Source organism: Punica granatum, chromosome 8, assembly GCF_007655135.1.
Source record: "Punica granatum isolate Tunisia-2019 chromosome 8, ASM765513v2, whole genome shotgun sequence".
In the NCBI taxonomy this organism is placed as follows: domain Eukaryota; kingdom Viridiplantae; phylum Streptophyta; class Magnoliopsida; order Myrtales; family Lythraceae; genus Punica; species Punica granatum.
The window spans coordinates 12,069,380-12,094,836 of NC_045134.1; the positions used below are offsets into that span (position 1 = coordinate 12,069,380).

General features: G+C 36.3%; 1 protein-coding gene and 1 pseudogene across 1 annotated transcript; one reads left to right on the forward strand and one right to left on the reverse strand.

Annotated features, from left to right (window-relative positions):
- The first annotated feature begins 2,560 nt into the window (after nucleotides 1-2,560).
- LOC116189509 (homeobox protein Hox-A3-like) lies at nucleotides 2,561-3,401 on the forward strand. The gene has a single exon (XM_031519194.1). It carries the CDS (start codon nucleotides 2,601-2,603, stop codon nucleotides 3,270-3,272), a length of 672 nt encoding a protein of 223 aa, XP_031375054.1. The 5' UTR covers nucleotides 2,561-2,600; the 3' UTR covers nucleotides 3,273-3,401.
- Nucleotides 3,402-10,496: 7,095 nt separating this feature from the next.
- Nucleotides 10,497-22,903, reverse strand: LOC116189504 (annotated as a pseudogene).
- Nucleotides 22,904-25,457: the final 2,554 nt, after the last annotated feature.

The following is a 25,457-nucleotide window of genomic DNA, read 5'->3' on the forward strand; positions in this document are numbered from 1 at the left end:
CGCTAATTTTAAGTGGAAGGACTTTACTTGTAATAAGGGTTCAAAATTCATTAAAAGCATCTCGCGGTGACAATCAAGTATATTTAATCGAGAATCAGTCTCAGACACTAGGCTTGCGCAACATAACTATTCACCAAAAAATAAGAATATTTCTAATGCCAAAAATAAGAAGAAAGTACTATTGGTCTTAAAACTAGAATTAGATGAGTAATTAGCTGCCCACGTGAATTGGTTCAAATGGTTCGACTTTGTTCCGCTTAAGTAAAGTCTCAGGTTCGAGTCCTTGTGAATGCAAAAAATTTACATCGAGAGAGTTTTATCCCTTAGTGGGTCAACCCAGCTCGACTGTATTAGTTTGAACCCAATTGAGTTTCCGGATATTAGAGTTCACACCGAAAAAAAGAGAGAGACATAATTAGCTTGATTTGGTGATAAAGTAAAATAGGCTTTCATGGAACGAGAAGAAATGTTACGGATATAATTCGTGTGCCAATTATGAGAAACCAAGTCAGCAAACATCCTTGTCTTACCTATGAAGCACTTGTGTGATGTGAAGGGCAATCATACATATATCCGTCAAAGATTATTATCCAAATGTTTTTCCTTTTTGGTAAATCAAAATTAAAAAAAAAACAAAAGAAAGGTTTAGAGAAAGAAAATATAATGTAATAATACACGTTATTTTTTAGAAAATCAAAAGATTATAGATTCAATTTTTTTATAGGTCTCGGTTTGACTCTCTGCAGTAGAATTATTAACGTCCTTTTTATTTAGCATTTAATTTTTTATACTAAGTCAATAACCCTGCTTTTTTCTTCGGTGCCCACTACCTTGTAACCGAAAGCCTGTTAGTGGATCGATTAATCTAGAATTGATTTGAGTCGGCCTACTAATGAGTAAAAGTTAGCTCGTGTTTGGTTTTTGAACTGGGATTCAACTCAACTCAATTTTATTTTTGGGAATAAAACATACAAAAAATAATTATTGTAAGTGTTGATAAATATATGAATAGGTGAGAATATATATGTATATATATGTGTGTAAAAGTTTTTTTGAAATTTATTATAAAAAGTTTGGAAAAAGTATGAGCGAAAAATTATTATTAAATGAGAGAAAAAATAAAAAAGTAATGATTATAGAGTTGAATTTAGGAAAAAAAATAGAATTAAATTGGGTAAAGTAATTATTTGATTTGAAAAATAAACACACCCTAACTCTCTGAGCGTGGATTTCCTCCACTTAGAATACTCGAACCTAAGACTTTATTTAAGGGAAATGATCTTTTTTTGAAATTGTATGTTTATTTAGCAAATTACAATAATAAAACAAACTGATGTCGTTATTGTGCCCTTACATGTTGATCTAGAGGTCGTAGGTTCGATACATTGTGGGACTATCCGTACTACTTTATTAGTTATTTAGAATTTCTCTTTTATTAACTATAGGTCTTGGGCCTCCTTTATAATTAAAAAATAAATAAATAAACAAACAAACGGTTTTGGTCACAAAATACACCATAGTTATGATAATCATTTACTCTAATCTTCCGTGTGCTCTTATTCAAACAAAGGGTAAAATATTAATTTTGTACTTTACCATTGATTATTTTTTTCGGCAAATTACTTTATCATTGATTACTTTTAAGTTTTAAGTGAGAAGTGATTATAATAAAACTAACCGAAAGAAAAAACTGTTAATACTATTCCTGCGTCTCATTCGCATAACAAGGATGTATAACGGGATAGAAACGTGAACTTTTTGTCGGTTTACAAACGAGAATATCTATATTCATTTCAAGGATGAATCTTCTAAATTTTTTGATCCCATCTCTGGACCTTTTTAATTTACCAATTTTAATTTACCATATAAATTAATACTTGTTACGGATGGAATTTCTTGTGTCCCTCAATATCCTTCTCTTCAATCTGGATCACCTGATATTCAAAATTGCAAATGATAAAATTCTCCAGATTAATGCCTGATTAGCCACTGCTAAAAAATAAAACTCTTCAATCATGAATTCTCTTCACTCACACAAGACTCAAACTTGACATCATATTTAAATGAATAAACTGTTGAATCACATGAATCGATCCATATTGCCATTGTTCTCTCTGTCCCATATTTGGAACGAGAAGAAATGTTACGAACTTTGCATTTATAGTTCGCGTGCCAAGCATTACGTATAGTGAGAACAGGAAATTCAGCAAACTATGAGCAGCCAAGTAAGCAAACATCCTTGTCTTACCTATGAAGCGCTTGTGTGTTGTGAAGGGCAAGCATATATATTTATATCCTTCAATTCCCAATTTCCGTGGGGCAATTTGGATCCAAATTAAGAAGAGAAAATATATACATATACACACTACGGAAACCAATAAGAGAGAAGTGTTTTCCAATGCAAACAACTTACTACCCAATCTTAGAATGGCAGCTAAGTCATTCTATGACTAGAGAGGAAATTGAACCATTTCTACAAGAAATACACAAAAATAGATATTTCATTTCAATGACGAACAATATAAATAGACACTTGGACTCCCACATTCTTCACACATCAAACATAAACGAAAACACTAATCGAACTTAAGAAATTTAATATGTCGTCTCCTCAAGGCATCACCTTCAACTTCCCATACTTCCAACCACCACCACCACCGGCCGCCACTCACCCACCCCCTCCTCCTCCTGATGTCCTCCCTCCACCGCCACCAGTCCCCCATCCCATGGCTCCCCCACCACCCCACTTCCTCCCTCCCCCACCCCACTTCCTCCCTCCCCCACCCCAACCCCATCCCCACCCCCACCCATTTGCTCCACCACCGCCACATGTCCACCCACCTCCGCACCCATTGCCACCACCGCCGGCACCAGACCACCCCCACCACCACACGATCATAATCATCGTAGTGATCTCGTGTGGGGGCCTCCTGTTCTGTGCGTTCCTCGCGGCAGCCTTGTTCTGCTTCCTCAAGAAGCGGAAGAAGAAGACTTGCCAAGAGACCGAGGTCATACACTTCGACGAGCACTGGAAGGTCAAGGAGGAAATTGTGAAAGGACCGCATGGGACTGAAGCGCTCGTTCTATCGATCGAGGATGATGTCCACTTCGATGAAGAGGTCAAGAAGGCTGAGAAGGTTGGCAAAGGAAGCCATACTAGGGATTTGGATATTGCTGAGAGCTCCGAGGGTTCAGGCCCCACCGTTGAAGGCGGGGGAGGAGCTCCGGCTGGCCCTGGAGAACACCACCACCAACACCATCACCACCTTTGAGCAAAAAGCCTACTTGAGATGCATTGAGAAAAATATTTAATCAAAAGTTCAAAGCGATTAACCCTGTATGTATAAATTATTCGATACACTTGTTACACTCGAAAGGAATAAACAGTGCCATTTCATTTATATGTTTTTTTATATGATAGCAGAAAATTTCTGTTAAGTTTTAACTATATTCTTTTTCATTTTATCAATGTAATTATATAAATAAAATAAAAAGACCGAGTTAATTGTACATCGATAAATGAAAAAGTAGAGTGATGGTCAATATTATCTAGGTAAGATTTGAAGACCATGAATAAAAAAAATATAGTTTTAAAAAAATTAAAAGAGAACCTGAGTATTTTTGGAACCTTTTTTGGAACGCATTCAGCATGGAATTCAAATATAAATTCAATTGGATTAAAATAATTTCATCACCAAGTGAACCGATCAAGTTGGAACTGAATTAGTTGGAATCTAATATTATACTTTCAAATACCAGGATGTACACACAAAAAATAATAATAACTACGGCTTCATACTAAATTATTATTTGTATAGCAACGTTTCAACAATCTTATTAGAACCATGCCATATATTATATATATTTATATATGTGTGTGTAATACATTTATAATGATAAACTTTCCATTGCATATATATATATATGATATAAATCTGTATAAAATGGTATAAGTAGAAGTGCGAAAAATTTTCTGCTATGTAATCAAGCATTGCCATAAAAAGAGTCTACGTATAATTAAGTGTAAAGAAAGAAAAATCTGAGGTGGTGTTTCGTTTCATAGTAGGATTTTAAAATCAGATTTTGATTTTGATTTTGAGTGGTATAAATGGGGTCCACCCTTTGACTTTGTATGAGTTATGTTGTTTTGTTGTGGGAAAAAGTGATAAAAATGGGATCCACTCTTTGACTTTGTATGAGTTATTTTGTTTTGTAGTGGGTAGAATTAAGTTAGAATTGTGATTCTAAAATACAATTGAGAAACCAAACAGGCCCTGAACTTTTGGCTACTAAATATTTAAATTTTGAAAAAAAAAAGTTGTCACTAGCTATAATATTTGAAAAATAACTCATATAAAAATTCCTTATCGTATTTATAGCTGTTCAATAACTATCATAACAAACTAGTTGATGACCCGTGTATTGCACTATTAGAAAATAGTCGATTTGAGACGAAAAATTATAGATGAATTTGAATCCATCTATAACTGAGACAGAAATATAGACGGTTTACGAATGATACGTTTGGGGACGGATTTCGAGACGAATAGTCCATCTGTAAATATTATAGATGAATTTTGAGACGAAAAGCTTCTGCTCCATTTGGTTTCACAGTTAAAATCACAAAAATTTTAACTTTAACTTTAACTCAATACACTACACAATCATTTGTTCTTTTCCACAATCAAAATCAAAGTTACTTTAATTCTGAAACCAAACGCACCATTCTTGTCTAATTTAGAGACCGAGCATTCTGTCTTAAAATTAATGGACGGATGGTATAAACGGAGTTATTTACGTCTCTAACATTGGCAGACGGAATTTCAGACGAGCTTCTTTTGCGTATGTAATTTGAGACAGCATTTCAAACGGGTTATGGTCCGTTTGTAACTTGAGATGGAAACGGTCCGCCTCTAATCCATCTCAAACTGAAAAACTGAACACCCGCGAAACCCCAAAATCCCATTACAAACCCCATCATCACTCGCGCCACTTTTGTGTTTTGAAAATCCCTCCATTTTCGTGCCCTATTATTCACTCGATTAATATCTCAACCACCTCATTTGTTTCTAGCAGTATATCTTCTCTCTCTCTCTCTCTAATCACCTCTTCCGCACAAGTTCATTTTATGGTTTCAACATCAGAGAGCAACCGCGGTGACTTCAGCCATCCTCACTCCCATCCTTCAACCTCCATCTCGGCCCTCTCCTCCTGCTCATCCTCCGTGCATCACCTGCTGCCCCACGACGAGAAGCACCTCCTCTGTACATGAGCTTGTCATCCTCATCCTCTGTAGACACTTGTTACCCCGACGAAGGACCTTTTCCTCTGCTTCTCTCTCGCTCTTCTCACAACCGCTCTGCTATTAGTTGCAGGCTTCTTGGTGTAGAAAAACTTGCAGAGGAGAATCTGTGCAAAGGGACAAAGGAAATTACTTGAAAACTGGGGAATGCCTCAGTAAGTGTGTAGATTTGTTTCAACCAAAAGAAAGTGTGTAGATTTGTTGATGTTTTGTTGTTGTATACAGCAAGTTACATGTGAATTGGGGAATGCCACAGCAAATGTGTAGATTTTCTGACGTTTGTTGTTGTATTTGCTGAGATCTATGCAACTTTTTTGTTCTTGTTGCGTTGCCGTTGCAATATATACTTTGCTGAGATCTGTAACTCGTGTTCTGCATATGCCAAGGATGGCGCTTTCTCAGGGAAAAACCAAAAAAAAAAAATTAACGAATTTTTTTTTAAAAAAATTTAGACAAATTAAGGAGGGTCTTTGAGACGGAAGGTACCCGTCCCTAATCCGTCTATGTCTGTGAAGACGGAAGTTCAGACGGACTCCTTGATCGTCATACAAAATTATAGACGGTTCTCTTTCAGTCTGTAATATGTTCCTAGAGACGGAATATAGATGGATGTGTTCGTCTCAACAAATATAGCCGAGATTATAGACTGATACTAGTTTGCAATGCCTGTTATTCGAACGAATGTGAATCTATCTATAATCCGTATCTAATATGAGATTAGAGACAGATTATAAACAGATCTGACATATATAATCCATATCTGTGATTGGCAGTTTTCCCGTGTTGTGCAGGTGCAATTGAAAAATTTTTTGTTGCAACTAATCTAAATAATTCTACATGTATGCATAAATATAATTTAGTCAAAACCGAATGAATTATGTTAAGGATATCAACAATTTACATAAATCATTCATATCGACTAAGCAAAAACGATATCTTTACTTGAGCGATACTTCGATGAGAGTGTAATTATCTTATAATTATTAATTGTGTATAAGCTTCTACTAAAAGTAAGGCCCGAAATAGATCAATTTGAGACTTGCTTACACTTTCACGTTACATGCATCAATGAATCCTAATTTCATTAGAAACAATAAATTAGTAAAAATTTAATTTTGATTAATAAAATAATATACTTCGTCAAACACGTAAAATATACTTTTTTATCAAGGAAAATCATATCAAATTTGATAATTTTGATACTTTTTTCGGTCCTAATTATTTTAATATATGATAAACTGTTGTACCACATCATAATTTATTAAGGTATAGATTAAAAGAGAAATTTTCATGCAATAAATGCACCAAATAAACTAACATCCAAATAACATCCTAAAAAAATTACTTTTATAAAAAAAAATGAATTTGACGGTTATGGATTTTGGAAAATCCTGGCAAAACCTAGTGAAAATGTTGGTGAAGTATTGCAAATTGACCAAATTGATGTAAGATACTGATGGTAGTATATCGAATAAACATGCACAATATATATAAAGCAAACGTCATACAAATTAATATGGAAATTTTCCATCGAATATAAAAGTTCCAATATAATGAAAATTTTATCTTAGGAGATAATCGTCTAAGTTCCACTATACGATATATACGGCATATATATAATTGGTAATAGTAGCCCAAATCTCAATATATAATATATATACTGCAAATACATATATATATATATATATATTCTAAAATGAAGAAAATATAATCTATATATTCTACTATATCTATTAGATAATAAAATATTATGAATATTTAATGTTAGATTAGTAAAAATAAATAAACAAACAATATTATATAAACAACAATATAAATATATTTGATTGTATAAACAAACAATATTATTATATAAATGGGAATTTGTTTGTGGTTAATATTATAAGAATATATTTTCCCATAATGCAAAGGGCAACTCTATAAATATTATAAATACTCATTAATATTGGTTTCCAACTTTATATTTTGCTACAATATATATGAACAATTCAATTGCTACAATATAAAAAATTTCATGAATCGCAGCTAATGTACGTAGTATATATTTTATTGGGCTATATACAACTAATATATATTCTATTGTATAATTAATGATAAAAAATTTCCTTTAAGTGATGACGTGACAAAGTGAGAGAGCTCCGTTTCTTATTTGTGATGATATGACGGCGTGAGAATTCGACTGGAATACTAAATGAAAACCCACACTGTTGCACGGGAAATGTTTCTAATTTTCTCAATTAAAATGATTGTGTTATGATATTTATATTGATAGTAATCAGATTACATTGTTATAATTTAGTTTGTGTTGGAGAGTATTACCTTTATTCCGCAAAAGTGACAAAAAAAAGTTTAATATAGGTTGATTACCCCTCCACGACTTTGTTTGGTTCAGGTTGGGATCACATAATCTACAATATTATTTTAGAAAAGTAAAACAATTGGAAAGTGTCTATTTAAATTGAAAAAAGAAGAAACAAATTTAAGAAATTAGTTTAGGAAAATAAGACCTACTCGTAATATTTTATATCTTGCAGTTGGATATATATATATATATATGATTATTTTATTTTATAAAAAATAAAATCATAAGAAATAATACATGTTTCTATTCAATATTTAATGGATAGTGTATATTGGAATTGTATATATTTTTAACTTCCATACGTGTATCAAATCTTGGTCTCTTGGATATGATATATAACGCAAAATAAAATTTTCCAAAACTATACAATATCCAATAAATTAAAATAATCATCAATTCAAAATATCAAACATCAGTATTTCAATATATTTATGTAGTATCTCATTATTGTGAGAAAATTATTTATGAAACAGTTAAATATTAAAATAAACAACTTTTGGATTCTTAATAAATAAAAATGCAATAATTCTATAAAAATAATAATTTTGGACAAAATAATAAATAATAATAAATACTAATTGCTCATACTATATTTTCTCCATGTGAATAGTTATTGTTATCGCAACAAAAACCTTAATGAAAATTTCAAGTTGTTGATAAAAACTCCTAAATAATATATATATATATATATATATAATTGGATCATCTCTTGTATACATTTTTCTTATGTAAGTAAGGCGTCATCTCATTATAGGTAACATCTATAAGGTCAATCAAATTCCACACCATTTGAATTTGGAGTGGGACTCGGGAGTTTCGAACACAGTGGAGAAAATACACATGTTAAAATTCATCAAAGAAAAAAAGGAGAAAAAACTTTCATTCAAGAACCTACTATTTATTCTTATTAAATATAGTCGAGAAAATCCGCATGTGACAATTCATCACAAAAAAAGAAAATTCGACATTCATTCGAGAACTTACCGTTTATTGAATCTATAGGGTCCATCAAATCCCTTACCACTTGAATATGGATTGGGACTTGGGGATCTTCAATCATAGAGGAGAAAATCTGCATGTGACGATTCAATAATAAAAAAGATGAGAAAAGAAACAATCTTCATTCGAGAAACTACCGTTTTATACTTGTCGAAAAACTCGAGTAGTATTAACACATATTTATAGTCAACTAAAGAGAGATGTCTAAATTTAATAAAAGGAAATACAATATTTAAAATACCACATTAATAAATATAGACTATATTATTTATACCGTAAGTTATTGTGATGCCCTATTAGACTACATTCCATTATAGATAATCTATATATTGGCTGATGTATATAAAATGCAAATATTCTATTGCATATTTTCTTCCCTGGTATATATTTCAATGAGCTTTATACATATAATTTATATATTCTATTATTTCATAATTAATTAATCAAATTCAAAAAATCTATATGAGAATATTTCATTCCTTTGTAAGAATATAATAATTTCCTTAATATAAATCGATGACGTGGCAACGTAAGAGTTTCGTTTTTTTATTTTTGATAATGTGGCGGCGTGAAAATTTAGCTGAAAATTTGTTTTTATATAGATATAGATAGATATAGATATATATAGATAGATCGATATATATTGACAGATAGATAGATAGATAGATAGATAGACATATACAGTGCAACGTCTTACAGGCTGAGTGGTTGCCCCAACAATGTATTTCATAGGGCTGGCAATATTTCACACGACACGATAACACGACACGGAGCTAAACGGTTTGGGTTGGACATTTTTGATGATCGGTCTAAACAGGTCCAACCCGTTTAAACACGATTAATAAGCGTGTCTTATCGGGTTGAACCCGTGTAACTCGATTATACACGATTAAACATGTTTAATCGTGTTACTATAATCATGTAACCCATTAACTCGTTTATATATTTGAATTTACCAAAATATCCTCATGTAATTCTAACTTCCTAAGTGCCTAACCTAATTTCCTTTCCTTTCTTTCACCCAATCCAACACATGTCGTGGTGACGTGTTCGGATAAACGAGTTAATTGGATAAACATGTCGTGTTAATGTATTCAGGTAACTAAGTTAATCGGATAAACAAGTTGTGTTAACGTGTCCTGATAACGTTTATAATCGTGTCGTATATACGTGTACCTATTATGACACGTTTCAATAAACGGGTTTAAACGGATTGACACGGATATAAACGTGTCGTGTATGTGTTTCCAAAACCTAACCTGTTTAATAATCGTGTCGTGTACGGGTTATGACTTCGATGACACGAACCCGTTTAGACACGACACGTATAAACATGACACGATACGAATTGCCACCCCTAGTATTTCAGACCCTGTTCGGCCCTCGCACCCTGTTCGGCCCATCCCGGTGGCTCATCAATACAAATAGCAACATGGACTTTTTTCATATCAAACAACAGGAAGAGGGAATGCCATCTTCAGGTGGGCAGAGCCGTCTTTTGTAGGGAGCAACAGGTGCAACTTTTTGGAGTTGTGATTCTTTACGATAAAATGGGGTTGACATAATTTAGTACGTGTGGAGCGTGAAACAGGAGATGATCCTCTTCTGGCCGAAGGATTGGGCTGTCGTGTGGGAATCCAGCCAGTAGAGACGAAGCCAGAAATAATCACGAGCTTCTTTACGAAGTGTTTGCAACTACTGCAGGTTTGCGGCCAACCCGATTTAGCTTATTTCTCTAGCTCCTATATAATCTAACTCAGTAAGTCGTGTACATATAGTGGTTAAGTCATAATTAAGCATTGTGTACGCCCTCTTGTTTGTAATCACGTGATATACCAAATTGACTTCTTGTGGGATTATCAGTAAGCAGAATTCATGTGGATTGCTAACTATCAGCTAAGGAGAGCACGCCAAACTTATTTACATAATTCTAGTGGCATTAAGTACAGGATGAAAGAGATCTACAAGCAATCGAACGCTCGATTCTTTGTTATTATCATGAAGCGAGCATATGGAACTCACCCTCAATTTCATTTAGTGCAAACTTGTAGAACATCCCGTGCCTTTTGCAGTTCTACAGCTGCTTCCTCAATGCCAATCCTTTCATTCGGTTGTGCAGCTGAGCACATGAGCCCGACTCTGAGGATCAAGACCAAGCAATGGTGGAGGTTACCTTGTACTTCTTCCAAGCAGAGCAATGGGTCCAGAACCTGATTCAGCCCATGAGATAGAGATCTGTCAACAAACTCATGTAGTCCGAACTCGCCACTGAACATGGGATTAGTGGGCCTCTTTCCCGTGAACAGTTCGAGCAAGAGAATCCCGAAGCTGTACACATCTCCTTGTGTCGACACCTCCCGACCAATGCCGTATTCTGCATCAAGGATGAGACCCTTTAGAACTTAACAACTTATTGCTACTTATTGGAGTGATCTACGATTCAAAGTACAAGTACATAGGATTTTGGACTCAGGTTTTTGCAGATACATTTTACGAATCAATCAGAACTCTCCATATTGTCAAGCTTGGTAACGACACTGCTGCACTTTTTGGAAATGAAGTCAATTTGCTGTTAGTAGACAGCCTCTTCCTCCCATATAATGCTTTCACGCTGGCTACACTACTGAACCATAAATCTGGCTCTGTACAAAATAACAGGACAGGCTGACTGAACAAATTTCTATTAAGACTTGAACAAGATTGTCTTGAGTGGCTTTGACAAAAGGCAGTCAGAATTCATAGTAGATCAATTTACCTGGAGGAATGTAGCCAACAGTTCCTCTGATCGCAATCGAACTGGACTGTGTTCTTGATGCTTTGGCCATGAGGAACTTAGCAAGACCGAAATCACTTAAATGTGCCACAAAATCACTATCAAGGAGAATATTGCTCGGCTTCAAGTCACAGTGGACTATGCAATCGTGGCACCGATGATGGAGATAGTCCAGAGCTGTAGCCACATCAATGGCTATGCTCAACCTCTGCGCTACACTGAATGTTGTGTGATTGTCAATTCCTCCTGTCATGTTCAGGATCGGATGCAGCCATTTCTCGAGGCTCCCATTGGGCTTGTACTAAAACACTAGAGCCTTAAAATCATCACCGCTGAAATCAATGGCCGAACAAGAAGTTATAGTCTTGACCAGGTTCCGATGCCGAATTTGCCTCAAGGCCTCACACTCAGCCATGAAGCTCTTGATTGATCCCTTTTCTTCAAGTTTGAGAACCTTCACGGCGACAATTTGTTCATTGCTCGGTAAGACCCCTTTGTAGACCACACCAAAGCTTCCTTCTCCAACCAGGTTTGCTGGAGAGAACCTATCTGTTGCTTGAGAAAGTTCTGCATAAGAAAGCTTAGGGCAATGATTCTCCATCAAAGAAGCTGGAGTTGTCTCCCTTTTCGACCTTTTTGATTGGCAAAGAACTGTTGTGATGATCCCTCCTACTAACAGAAGAAGAATAGGGACAGTCACACTAATTATCAGAACTATCCTCTGAGACCAAAATCCATTTCGGCGTTTCTTTCGAGCTCCATCTTTACATGTTGGCAACTGCAACATGGGAGGTCCTCCACACAGCTTATCATTTCCAACAACTGAGACAGCGCTGAGGTTACCAAAGATTCTTCCCTTTGGCACTTCTCCCTCGAACATGTTGAAGGAAAGATTGAGATTCTTGAGGAAAGGGAGCTCAGCCAGAAACGGTGGAATCGGCCCAGACAAGTTGTTCCGGGAAACATCAAGTACCTCGATGCCTCTTAGATTTGACATAGATGGTGGAATAGTCCCAGTGAATTGGTTATTTCCCAGACGGAGCGATTCCAACACCAGGCAATCACCTAAAGTGGGTGGAATTTCTCCAGATATGCTGTTCTCCGAAAGATCTAACGCCTGGAGGTTGACCAATTTACCGACCTGATAGGAAATTGGACCAGAGAAATCATTACTCGCTAATGACAGACCTAGCGAGAGTGAAGTAAGACGGAGGAGACCGTCCAGAACTGGGCCAACAAGCCGATTCTGAGTGAGATCTAGTAAGTTCAGATTTGTGCAGTTCCCTAATGAATTGGGTAGAGTGCCCTCCAGCATATTCCTGCTTAAGTCTAGACGGGAGAGTGCAGTCATGTTGCCAATGGAGGGTGGCAACTTTCCGGAGAAATTATTAAAAGCAATCGAGATTTCCTGCATCTGGGGAATTTTACCGATGGATTCAGGAATCCTCCCTACAAACTTGTTAAAGTTCAGGGAGAGAAGTTGCAAGTTCACGAGGTTCCCTATCCCTGAAGGTATGACTCCTGATATGAAATTAAAGTCCAGCTGGAGAATGGTAAGACTCGTTGAGAAATTGGCAATAGAATTGGGTAATGTGCCTTTAAGGCCATTCTGGTATAATGAGAGTACGCGTAGCTTGGTGCAGTTGGCAAGGGAGGTAAAGAATCTCAAATCGTCTCGTCCTTCAATTCCCAAGGGGTTGAGACCAAAAGCTAGTACCTCCAAATTCTTAAGCCCTCCCAAATCCACTGGAACTGGTCCCGTAAAGGAGTTTCCAAGTATACTGATCATCTCCAGCTGCGAGGCATTCATTATCGAAGTTGGAATTGATCCTGAAAATTTACTACGGCGGAGGAGCAACAGTTGGAGGTTGGGTAATGTTATGAATAAATCAGAAGGAAGAGACCCGCTTAGATTGTTGGCACCAACGGTGAATGTGAGGATAGATGAGATATTGAAAAGGGTTGTAGGAATGGAACCAGAGAGGTTGTTGCTGTATAACCGGAGAAACAATAAGTTGGACAACTTCCCGAGTTCTGGTGGTATGCTTCCTCCGATGTTATTGCTGTGTAAACTGAGATCACTCAGAGCTGAGAGATTGCCCAAAGAAGGTGGGATGGTACCAGCGAAATGATTGAGAGATAAATCTATTTCAATGAGCTTTCCAAGAAACCCAACTTCTCCTGGAATTCTTCCATGAAAATTGTTTCTGCTCAAATTTAGGAACGAGAGATACGCATGATTAGTTATATTTGTTGGAAGCTCTCCTTGGAAAGAATTGATTGCCATCCTGAGGGCCCGTAGCCTCGACAACTGACTGAATTCCTGGGATAGTGTCCCATGGAAGCCATTGTCGTTGAGGTTAAGCACTCTGAGGAAAGAAAGGTTCCCGATGTAAGGAGACAAGAAACCCATCAATTGAAGCGATGGGAGCTCAAGTGCAACCACTCGTTGATGCTTCTTCCCACATGTAACTCCATTCCAAGCACAGAGGGGGACCGAATCGTTCCACGAGCTGAGGGCACTGAATGGGTCTGAAATTATCTGGCTTTTGATGGCCAGTAATGCCCTGTACTCGGTTTCATTTGTAGAAACAAATGCTGCTTCAGTCGCCGTTATGATGTGAGCTAGGATGAGAAAGAAACTTGGCCTGTTTATAATCATGTTTGTGTGAGTGTGTGTGTGAGAGAGAGAGAGAGATCTCAGGGGCAAGCGCAAAGTGCTTTGCCCAACTTATATGTACTTGAATTTGGCACAAAGAAAGCAGAAAACAATTACATATGATGAACTTCTCCTATTTTTCTTTTTATGCGTACTTTTGTTTAATCTTCGTCTATCTTTTGGACCAAGTCTGTTGGCAGCAATGGACAGTGTGAAAACACCGTTTAAGTCCGGGAAAATGACGAGAAAGTCCAATTTATGTACTCTGCAGTAATTAAAGTCGCTAGCTTCTTTTAGGTACTTTGTCGGGAAAATGACGAGAAAGTCCAATTTATGTACTCTGCAGTCATTAAAGTCGCTAGCTTCTTTTTGGTACTGCAGGGACCAACCTGACTGGCTGGGCTGTATGTCTATGCTAACCTCAAATCTCATTAGGATATGCTTGAAATTATAAGAAAAACGGAGTTCCATTAGATGTATTATTTGGAAGATCATAATCTTTTCAAAGAAACGTGAAGTAGCTTGCATTGATTCATATCATTCAGTTCAATTTGAGACATCGATCATGAATCGTGATATAGGATATCATACGAGGCTAAGGTCACTGTTGGACTATTAACAGTACTTCAAACTAATCCATATGTAATCACATTTTACAATACTAATGTAGATCTCAATCTGATGTTTAATTTGAGACTAGCCTGTCCTAGTCTTGCCAGATAAACTCTCATAATTGACTTATTCATAGGGATGAGAGCATTACCCTTTTTTTTCTTTTTTTTCTTTTTTTTTTTTTTTTTTTTTCTAACCCGGAGTGTCCGGGCTTCACCCGACTAATTCCCGGGACTCCGTGAACTCCCGGCGGCGCACGGAGCGGATAATTACGCCAAAAGCGCTCCGGTGGCCCCAAGAGCATTCGAACCCGGGTCTCAGTACAAACTTAAGTGCACATTAACCACTAGGCCGAATACTTGGGGTTATGAGAGCATTACCCTTGGTCGATGCAGCATATCGTCCTCGTTACTTTCCCCTCATCAAAAGGCACTCACTCAAATTGATCTTTAGATTAATTGGGGGACCACTGCTTACACATGATATACTAATGCCTTCTCTACCAGGGAAAGAGGATCTTGAAATAATTTTCAAGAATATCTCTCAGGATACGCTACCAAATTATCAATTACGAGACTTGCCAAGTGGATGCAATTCTAAAGTACCTATTCCAAATAGTAGCTTTGCGATCTCGTATGTAAGCTTAAGAAGGCTCTCTTCGCAGTCACTGGCATGATCAACCATACATTTCAATGCTCGTCCTCCAAGCAATCATGTCCTGGTCCTCCTGGGCCCCGTTCTATTCAATTCTAATCCCCATTACCATACTAGTCAAAATATATTCCATACAATTCTCCATCAATATTTTTTTTCCTTGTAGCTTAGATTCGTATTCTCGATCAATTCTTTTCATTACCAAATGAACCGTCAGATGTGAAACGCAAGCTTGAAACTGTCGACAGCTTTTCCTGAAATTCTCTTCCTTCAATTCCAAAAGAGTTGCACTGAAGCTGTTGGAACTGATAGAAATATATGTAGGTATATATGAACACAACACTTTGGATAATTGATCATTCAGAGCACGCATGAAAATATGGAGTTCTCGTGTAGCGAAACATAAGAAGTGGGCATTTTGACACTTGAAACCATCGACAGCTCACAGTATATTGCGCATACACGGAAGCATCTCATTTCAATATGCAGATCATCTACCGCTGTACTGCTTGCTGTCATATGAGAGGTTAAACTTTCCATGTCTTGCCTAGTGTTAAAAATCAATGGGTGCCAGATTCCCTTTCTCTGAGGAGGAAGACATTTGATCAGCTGGGTAGCTTCGCCTTCTCCATCTATTAGTTGTGATATAATACTCCCATTTTGGATAATTGCCTCATAAAATTTTCGAAGAGGAAGAAGAAGAGCACGGTTTGCTGGTCGTGTGACGTGTTTTCTGTTCAAATGAACCAATCGAAATTCAATCGGTCTCAAAATAATGGTGCATTTTATCTCTTGGTTGGTTGACAATGACAGCTTTTAATCAGGTACTACTTTTCTCAGTGATAAAAGAATCAATAAAGAAATAAATAAGTGACATCATAGATGCAACGCCGCATTTGACAAGGATTAAAACTAGCACTTGACTCGGGAATTGACAAACTCTATGTCGAATTTGATGCAATACTACTACTGGATCGGATTTGGGGTACGGACTCCCGAAAATCTCCTCTCAAATCACTTATTGATGATTGTGGGATGCTGAGCAAACGCTTCACGCACCTCCGACCCGGACATATCTTTCGTGAAGCCAACTGCTGCTTTGCAATCTTGCTAGGAGAGGTGGGGACCAAGAGGAGACATAGCTGTATGTTCCTGAATCCTTAAGTTTACGTTTTCTGAGGGATGCTTGTAGGGTTTGTATACCCAGGACTGTATGTGACTCTAGTTGGATGAGTCAATCAACATTAATGATTTTTTGTAGTCTCTGGCATATGATTGTTTCTATGTCCAAATGTTTCACTTATCTCAAAGTTTGGTCTATGTTCTACAATTATATCAACAATTGGGGCTTCTAAATTTCTAATGGAGGCATTGTCTTGTCTTTAGTCTAGAAAAGGATTTTAACTTTTCAGAGGGGGAAAAAGGGGAAAAAAATAGCAAAGAAATAATTGTGCTTGTGGACTTCTGCTAATTATCAGGAAAGGTTCAACGCTTCCAGGGATAGGGAATGATGCAAACAAACTCTTTTTTTTTTTTGTTGAAATTGAAACAAACAAACTCATGCTTGGCAGACTTGTAAGGCAACCTTGCCGTCCAATTAATTCTACAAATTCGTACTGCGAGGAAAAGTAAAGAAGGAAATAATAAAAGGAATACAGCGAATTAATTGAGAATGTGACGAGAGTTTTGGAGTGCAGGCAAGAGATTATTTAACAAACGCTTTTGGATGATTTACCAAAAAATAAAAAAAGGGCATTGTTTGGTGATATATTTTAATGCCATAGTTTGGATTTGAACTTTTAGGATTGAAAACGTGATTCTCTTTTAATATGTTACTAGATGCTTATGAAAAATTGCCCTTTGCATTCGCATAACTTTTCCTCAGTAATACATATAGTTGGCAATATCCTAACTTCTTTACTCAGCCAAAAGCATCTTTACTACTTCCCCAGTTGGAAAAGGAAATGAGAAACAGTACTCTAATACCTTACAATCTTCTATCCCCAATACTTGACCATATCCATGCTGAACCTAACGGTTCACTGAGCTAAATTGAGTTCAATAATTTGCTAGCATGACATGGCTTGCAAGCTAACCTAGCCCTCTTGAGCTTTTCGAGGCAGGGAAGTCATTTGTAATCGCCTTGTAACCTGAGCCACAAGTATTCAGCCGCCCTTACAAATGTCGAATCATCAGACCACGCAGAAAAGTACTATGTTTTATCAATCTGGTAAACATGGTTGATGTAAGGTCATTGGTTCCTTGTATCGCGTTTCTGGACATGCATTCTTTCGGAGTCTTCTGTCAACTTGATGTGCTTGCTTCATATGATCAAGTAAAATATTTTCCCGAATTAAAGATTGTCTTTCTCATCATTTTTCTACAAGAAGCTTAGTTTTCTTCCTCTCTTTAATCATTGTCTGCATTCAACCTCTTCATAAGCCTAATGGAATGTAATACAAAAGTGTGACTGGTAGAGAAACCAACATGACAAAAAATTACCCCGCAAAAGAAGAAAATTTGAAGACAAAAAGCCCATGGACCAAGCCCACTATAGAATTGTTGGGCCTACTTTTACCAACATTAAAGGCGGCCTGAGTGTAATGCGGGTACCCCAAAACTGAGCCTTGAGAAGAACTTAGGCCTGCGATGTTACGTGGGCTTCATTGATATTTAATTGCGTGACAGACTACTTTTTTTTTTTTTTTTTTAATCTCATCCATCTGTTATAATATATAAAAACTGACCAGCGGTATATGGGTGTGCTATTTAAGCTTCATTATGAAACCCTTAATGACACATCGAGAGTCCCTTAAGTTCTATCTTTCTAAGATTAAACGAATTTTATCGATATTTCTCATTTGGTTTAAGTTCATCGAGTCGTCCTAATTTAGTCCATATTATCAGCACATATTAATAACTACTTATTGATTATCTTTCTTAAAAAATTAAAAATTACTCAATCAATATAAGGACATCTCAAAATATATAATCTTTCATACAATTTAATTTCCCTTTACCTTTTCTATTTTGTCTTTTTTTTTTGTTCCTTTTTCTATTACAAGGGCGCTTACGGGCTCAGTAGCTGAGAAATAATAGGTGAGACTGACATATGCACTGTATCATGTAACTCTCCATTTAGAATTGATACATCATCATGTGGAACTCATAACACTTATTCCTTTTTTAAAAAAAAAAATTCTTGACATTTGATCAGACTTACATCTTTCACCTTGGTGTGGTAGTCTCACTTAATATTTTCTCCATGTTGATAGGGATGGAGGTACAAGCAATTCCTAGTTGATACCCCCATACTGTTGCACGGAACTTTGTAAGGATATAAGGTCAAATTGCATTCACAAAAGTTATAGGAATGTTAATAACATTGAAAGTGCAAAGACAATATATAGTTCTACATTATAATTATGACACATTTAAAAAACAATATATTATTTTAAAATAAATGGTACTTAAATTGATATTATAGATATATAGATAATAATAAAATATTATTAATTTAAATGTGAAAAATGATATAATTAATTAAATAAAATTGACGTTCAAGACAATATATCATTTCATCTAATACTACATATAAAAGGAATAGTATTATCGTAAAGATAAACATTTAAGATTTATTTAATTATAAATCATATGCACGTTACGTTAGGCCCATAGAGAGGGCAGGTGCAATTGGGATTGGGAAGGTGGATAAATTTTAAGAGAGACAAAGGTAATTGACAAACTCAATTTTATTTCAGAGTAAACACTGTCATTTCGGTCCTAAGCGGGTAATTGGCACGTCAACTGCTAATTCCCTTCATGCGGAAGTAGACGTAAAGCTTACGGCGGTAAGAAAACCATTTTTAAGACCAAAATGCAGAACGACTTTATCTTTTGATGAGTTAACTATCAATTTGGTCCTCGGAAATTTCACCGTCCATCACTTGAAAAATTTTTGCCATCAGAATGTTTCCTGGATGTTCATTCCAACGGAAAAATAGTCTTTAGTCAAATGATCATCATGAAAATACTAACGTGGTGAGTAACGATGTTAACTTAATCCGTAAAAAAATTAATTTAAATTTTAAAAACAACGCGGTTTAGCCATTTTTATTAAATACCCTTTCAAAAACTTAAAAAGAATTTTTTTTTCTTTTAAAAAAAAAAGTTTTTCTTTTCGATTGGGGGCAATTCGGTTGTGAGGGCGGCCGACCTTGCATGGGGGAAGGTTGCTGGTCAGGGAGACCCCACCCTAGCTGCCTCCCTTGGTCTCTCTCTGGCCTCCGGCAGCCTCATCTATAGGGAAGTCGCCGACTGGGGACCATCAACCGAGCTGCACCCTCTATCCCTCTTTGCAAGACTCAAGAATATTCTCCCAGGCGTTACCAACTAAGAAGCTCCCATAATCAAGCTGCCTCCATCTCGGCAGAGAAAAAAAAATTATTTTCAAATGAGATTAAATTAAAATTCCTAAACAATATTGCTTTTAGTTTTATTTTTTAAAATTTTTTATGGATTAAAAATTAATGGCTACGCACCATGCCAGCGTCTCTATAAGAGAAATTTGACGACGGACCATTTCATCCAACGGAATGAACATTTATGGACCGTTCTGGTGGCACAAATCATTTGAGGATCAAGGTAACGACGACAAATTTGTTTATTGCACATTAATTATTTGTTTATGAGCTCTTAAACTATTATTATCTAGCGTGGATATGAAAGTTATCAAATTAAAGTTTATATAATATAAAAAATGTAGAGATCAATATTAATAATTATCTTAATATCTAATATTTCATGATAAATTTCTTTACAAAATTTGTTCAATGCACGAGGTCAATAGCAGTTTTGAACCACATGTTGATTCAATCAGTTCGACGCTTGTTTTCTTTAAGCAAAGTTTCGAGTTTTATGGATAGAGAAAATTCACGTTGGAAGAGCATTTCGCCTTAATGGGCCCAACTAGGCTCAACTGGATTAGTCGTAGCCCATTGAACTTTGAATAACAAGATTCACACCGAAATAGCCTAGTTTTGAAAGGAAAACATATGATTTTTTTTTCGGTGTGTACCTTGGTATCTAGAGCCCAATGGGATCTGATTAATCTAGTCGGGAGATCGAGCATTAAAGGTTATTCTCCCTCCCAACAAGTGCGCTTCTCGAGATTCGAACTTGTGTTCTCCTCCTTACGGGAGTGAGCTGCTTGCCACTCAACCAATATTTTTGTTGGTGGAAAACATATGATTGTCAATGAATAATTTTGTAGAGAATGTATCTGGAATTAAGGACAAAAAAAAAAAGTTGATGCTTCTTACTTCACCGTTGCTTTGCAGGTCCCAAGATTCAACAGATTAGTCTATTCTAATATCGAAAGGCATTTTTATCTTGCCATGAGGGACTTCCAATGGTGCCATTGTCTTTCTTGACTTCAGCAGAAAAGAGGATTTCAACTTTTCAGAGGAAAAAAGATAAAAGAAAAGCAAACAAATAATTATGCTCTTAGACTTCTGCATATCCGGAAAAAGGCTTTATGCACGTAGTCGTGGGGATATAAGGAATGATGGAAACACGATCACGCTTCGCAGACTTTTGAGACAATCTTTGTCTAATTAATTCTTCAAACTGAAAATAGATGGAAAAGCACTATGAAGAAAAAGAATAGTACGAATCTGCAAAGAAGGTTCAGTAAGCACTTTTTCACTTAATTTACGGCATAAATCGTACTTGGTGAAAAATTTTAAAATCATGATTTGGGGTAAAATAATACTGTAAAAAAATGATTTGTTTTAGCAGGTTAATAGATAATTTTTCGAAGAGGATTTCTACTTATTTTGTATTTCTAGTATAATTACGTTATCTATTTTACTTTCAAAAGTTTATAGTATCTCCCAAACATATTTAACTGAATATGAAATGAGTAATTAATTTTTTGCAATTTTGTTTCAATAATCTATGATAGCAACAGGACTCCAAGACCAAGGCTAGTCAATTGTCATGAATCAGACATAGAAAAGACAAAACACCGAAAAAGAAACGCATGGCATCATTTTGCCTTTTGCATATTCAAAGAACTTTTCCTCAGTGAGACATACATAGTTTGCAGAGATGGCATTACATGAACCCAGTGCACCACCTCATCTATGTACTAACCATTCAATTATCCAGCTATTTTTTCAAACTAGTCCCCAGACTTTTGACTTTTTCTATTAAGAGCTCGAAGAAAGAAAGAACTCTCAATCAGGCTCTGATATCAAATTTAAACACATAGAATAACAAGAGCAAGAAACTCGATGAAATTATGTTCAGATGCTCTTATACCAATTTCACATAAACATTGGATCTACCATTCATAAACAAAGGTATTGATCATTGCAGCGAACAACTCGCAAAACTGTATTTTATTTTCAAACGTATTCACCAAATCTTATATGTTACCTTGTTCCAACTTAAGTTGCGAGTTATTTTGAGTAAATTGTTCTAACTCAAGTGTGAGATCGTTTTTCATGGACATGACTTCATTTTTTTAGTTCAAGTATGGGTTTTAAGCTGCTAAAATGAAACTCATTCAATGAATCTATTATCTTTTCAACACTTGAATTCATAGACCCAAAATTTATTCAATGAGCTGAGAATCTTGTAGAGATTGTATTCTTTCTTTTCTTTCTTGCCTTAACTTTCATAACTTTTCGAACTCGTTTGAGTAGAAGGATGAAGACACAAATTCGAGATTTGATTTGCCTTTGAAGAAGAACTTCTAAAATTCACTATGTTTTAGAGTCAATTCCTCTAAATTCAAAGGAAGAAGATCTATCTTTATAGATAGCTTATCTACCTTATCGTTTAAAGAAATCAATCGATCCGATATAGAATTAAGTAATCCTACAACGATATCCTTACCTTCTTCATGGTCTCGGTGTGGACACTCAGAATAAGGACAGCATTCTGACATAACATTTTGTAATTTCTACTTCATAATTTTTGAAGTATTGTGCACAAGCACCATCTCTTTCTAGTTCTTGAACCGAACTCATTCAAGGGATAATTGAAACAGGAATAATCCTCGATTATTTAAATGTCCTACCCTTCTGACAGAATCTTTAGTTTCAACTTCTACCTGGCAAATTTTTATATATTTCTAATCACACTATGCTAAGATAGCACTCAAATATTCTCTAAGACTAGGCTCGAGGGAAATTCCCTTCAATCATTTATGGCTAGAAGGCATAAACGATGGAATCGTTTATAATCATGTACCTTGGTTTGAAGCTTCAGGGTCCACTAAGGTTTCACTTCTTCCTCAAGCTCGTCACCGGCGTTGGAGGTTCTTCTAGGTCACAATTGCCTTACTCGCTCAAGAGGACTTACTAGTATTCCTCACAATATTAAACCATTTTGAGATCATAAAGGTATATGGGAGATGAGAGGATTTTTGAAGCACACTGATGTTACTAGCACACTTACTTTTTGCTCTGCCTCCTCGAATTAGGAAGAGAGAAGATGTATTCAAACACTGCTAGCGCCCTTTGCACTGTTAGCCAGCTCATGCCTAATTATCACAACACGATGCACCGTACGTCTTATTATTACAAGTTTACAACGTGACAAAAGAAAAAGTGCACACCGGTACAATAATGAAGAGCACTAGAGCATCAGATGCTTTTCTACTTATTACACACCACACACTTAGCTATTATTGCTCGATCATTATTGTTGTCATCCACTACCGGGGAATATATTCGCTTTTGGTGACGTCATGGCTAACGTTTTGTCGAGCCATTAAGTCTTGGGCTTTATGGCCTTTTGGGCTTAGATCCAACAAAATACTTGTCTTGGACTTCTGCAAATTGCTTACAGATCTTGAAAGTTTTAGGCCTGATCTTCAATTTCGAACTTTGATCCCAAAATTTTAGGAGCAAGTCCTCTACGTTGTTCCAGTGGGTTTTGATCACTTCCTTGTTTGAGTATGCCACTGATTTGGCTGGGATTGAGGTTGTAATACTCCCATCATAGAAAATTAAGTACTCTCATTGTTTGGAGAGAAGGTTTTCTAAGATAGCCTTTAAATACTCTATTCGCACAGCCTTCTGCTTGAGCTTGTGGACTTGATAGGAATTCCAATAGGTTTCTTCCGTGACTTCTAAATCTGGATGGAGTTGTTGAGGGAATAATTCTATAACTTGCCTACTATTGATATCTCAGTACTGATAAGAACTATAGATTTGTCCTCCGGCTTCTTCTTTGTTACTACTGCATATAAGAGCTGTCACATACCTTGGGGAGCATCCCAGGCAACACAATGCACTCCTAATTGGAGTAGGCAACTATGTATATAGTTCACAGTCAGATCTATTGATCTGAAAAATGTATGTCAGGGCTTTCTCTATGAAAAGGAGACCTTGATTCATTGAGAGGCTACCAAACCTTAATCTCGACCGTTCCCCTACCTCTTCCAAGGCAATACTGATTCCTAAAAGTGAGTTTTTTGAATTTTTAAATCCACGGGGTCCACTTCTTTTTTGTGATCGACCCATTGGATTTCTAGGGGAACAAGACATTTAACATCTTGCAGGATACATTCCAGCAGTCTGATCCTGCAAAAGGCTTCATTCATAAAATATTCAATTTGGCTGAAGTCCTTTTTAGTTATCCCTCCTTTTAATCCAGAAAACATTAGCGTTGAATCTTTAGAAACTTCAAATTTTCTAAGGTTAGGATCAGGGTCTAAATAGTATCCTTGATAGTCTCCTAGAATTTCATCTTCTTCATGGTATTGGCCATCAAACCTCTCGAGTTCTTCATGGCTTTAACCATCAACCATTTCTGGTTTCTCAAGGCTTTCACCCTCAGATCCCCATCCTGTTGGAATTAGGGGTTCGGTCATGTAAAAACTAAGAGGAGCGGAATATTTGACCTTTTAGTCAAACTTTTCGGATGGTTCTCCCAACTGATCCCAATTTTCCTTAGTCTTGGGCATCATAGCATGAGCCATTAGCTCATCAAGGAGATGACACTCCTTTTCAAGAATCAATCTCCTCTTTCGAGGGATTATCTTGGTGGTCTGGTCATCATTGTTTCTGATGACATTGGCACAGGTTTGTGGATCATGTTCTTGAAGACACCGAGGATTTACTCCTTTTGAAGGTTTAGGAATTGTAATTTCCTCGACTATGTCCTTCCTAGCCTTTCTGGCTTCCTTGTTTCGGAGAGCCTTCTCGTTCTTTCTGTCATGGTTCTTTCTCATTGGGCAATATGCTACAAAATGTCCTAACTTGAGACATTTCCAAAACATTACTCCAGGCGCCCCCTTTTGGGGACCAAGGCTCCTAGAGCCCTCGATTATTCTCTTCTTTTTAAGACATTGTTGGTGGGAGTATCACACCTTCTTGCATTCCCAGCACGCCCTTTTTCGGGGTCGGTCCTGGGATCCATCTACGAGACAAGATAATTCACGTAAGAGATAATTGTTATTACATTTTTCTCTGAAGGAATATATTTAATATCAAACTTGTAATAGCTAAACCATTCTTGCAATCTCAGAAGACTGGTTTGTCAGGTTTCTTTTAGATTCAGGTCCATGAATCTTTTGACAAAGAATGAGTCGATTCTTGCCTCGAACTTTTTAGGGGCAAGGAAGATATGGAAAGCTTTTATACTATTTGTCAAAGCAAGTACTTCATTTTCATGGATCGAGTAGTTTAACTCATACCCCTTAAAGGCTTCAGACCAATACTTACAAATAGGTTCAGGTTTCCTTTGATTTATTTTCAAAACTGCTCCCCAAAACTCATTTGAAGCGTCGACCTCCAGGACTAACTCATCAGTGTCCGAGTAATAAAGCTAAAGGCGGTAAGTTTTTTACCTTTCTTTTACTTTCTTTACTGTTTGAGTATCCTCATCTTCCCAAAACTAGCTTACCTTGCTAGACGTCCTTTTAGACAATCTAGTGAGATGTTTGAAAAGATCTTTCATGAAATTTCTAGCATAGTTAGCAGTTCCACAAAATCTCTGAACCTACTTTCTATCATGAAGTTTGTCATGAAAGTTTATAATACCTTCGGCAATATGGCTTTGTAGACGAATTTTTCCTTTC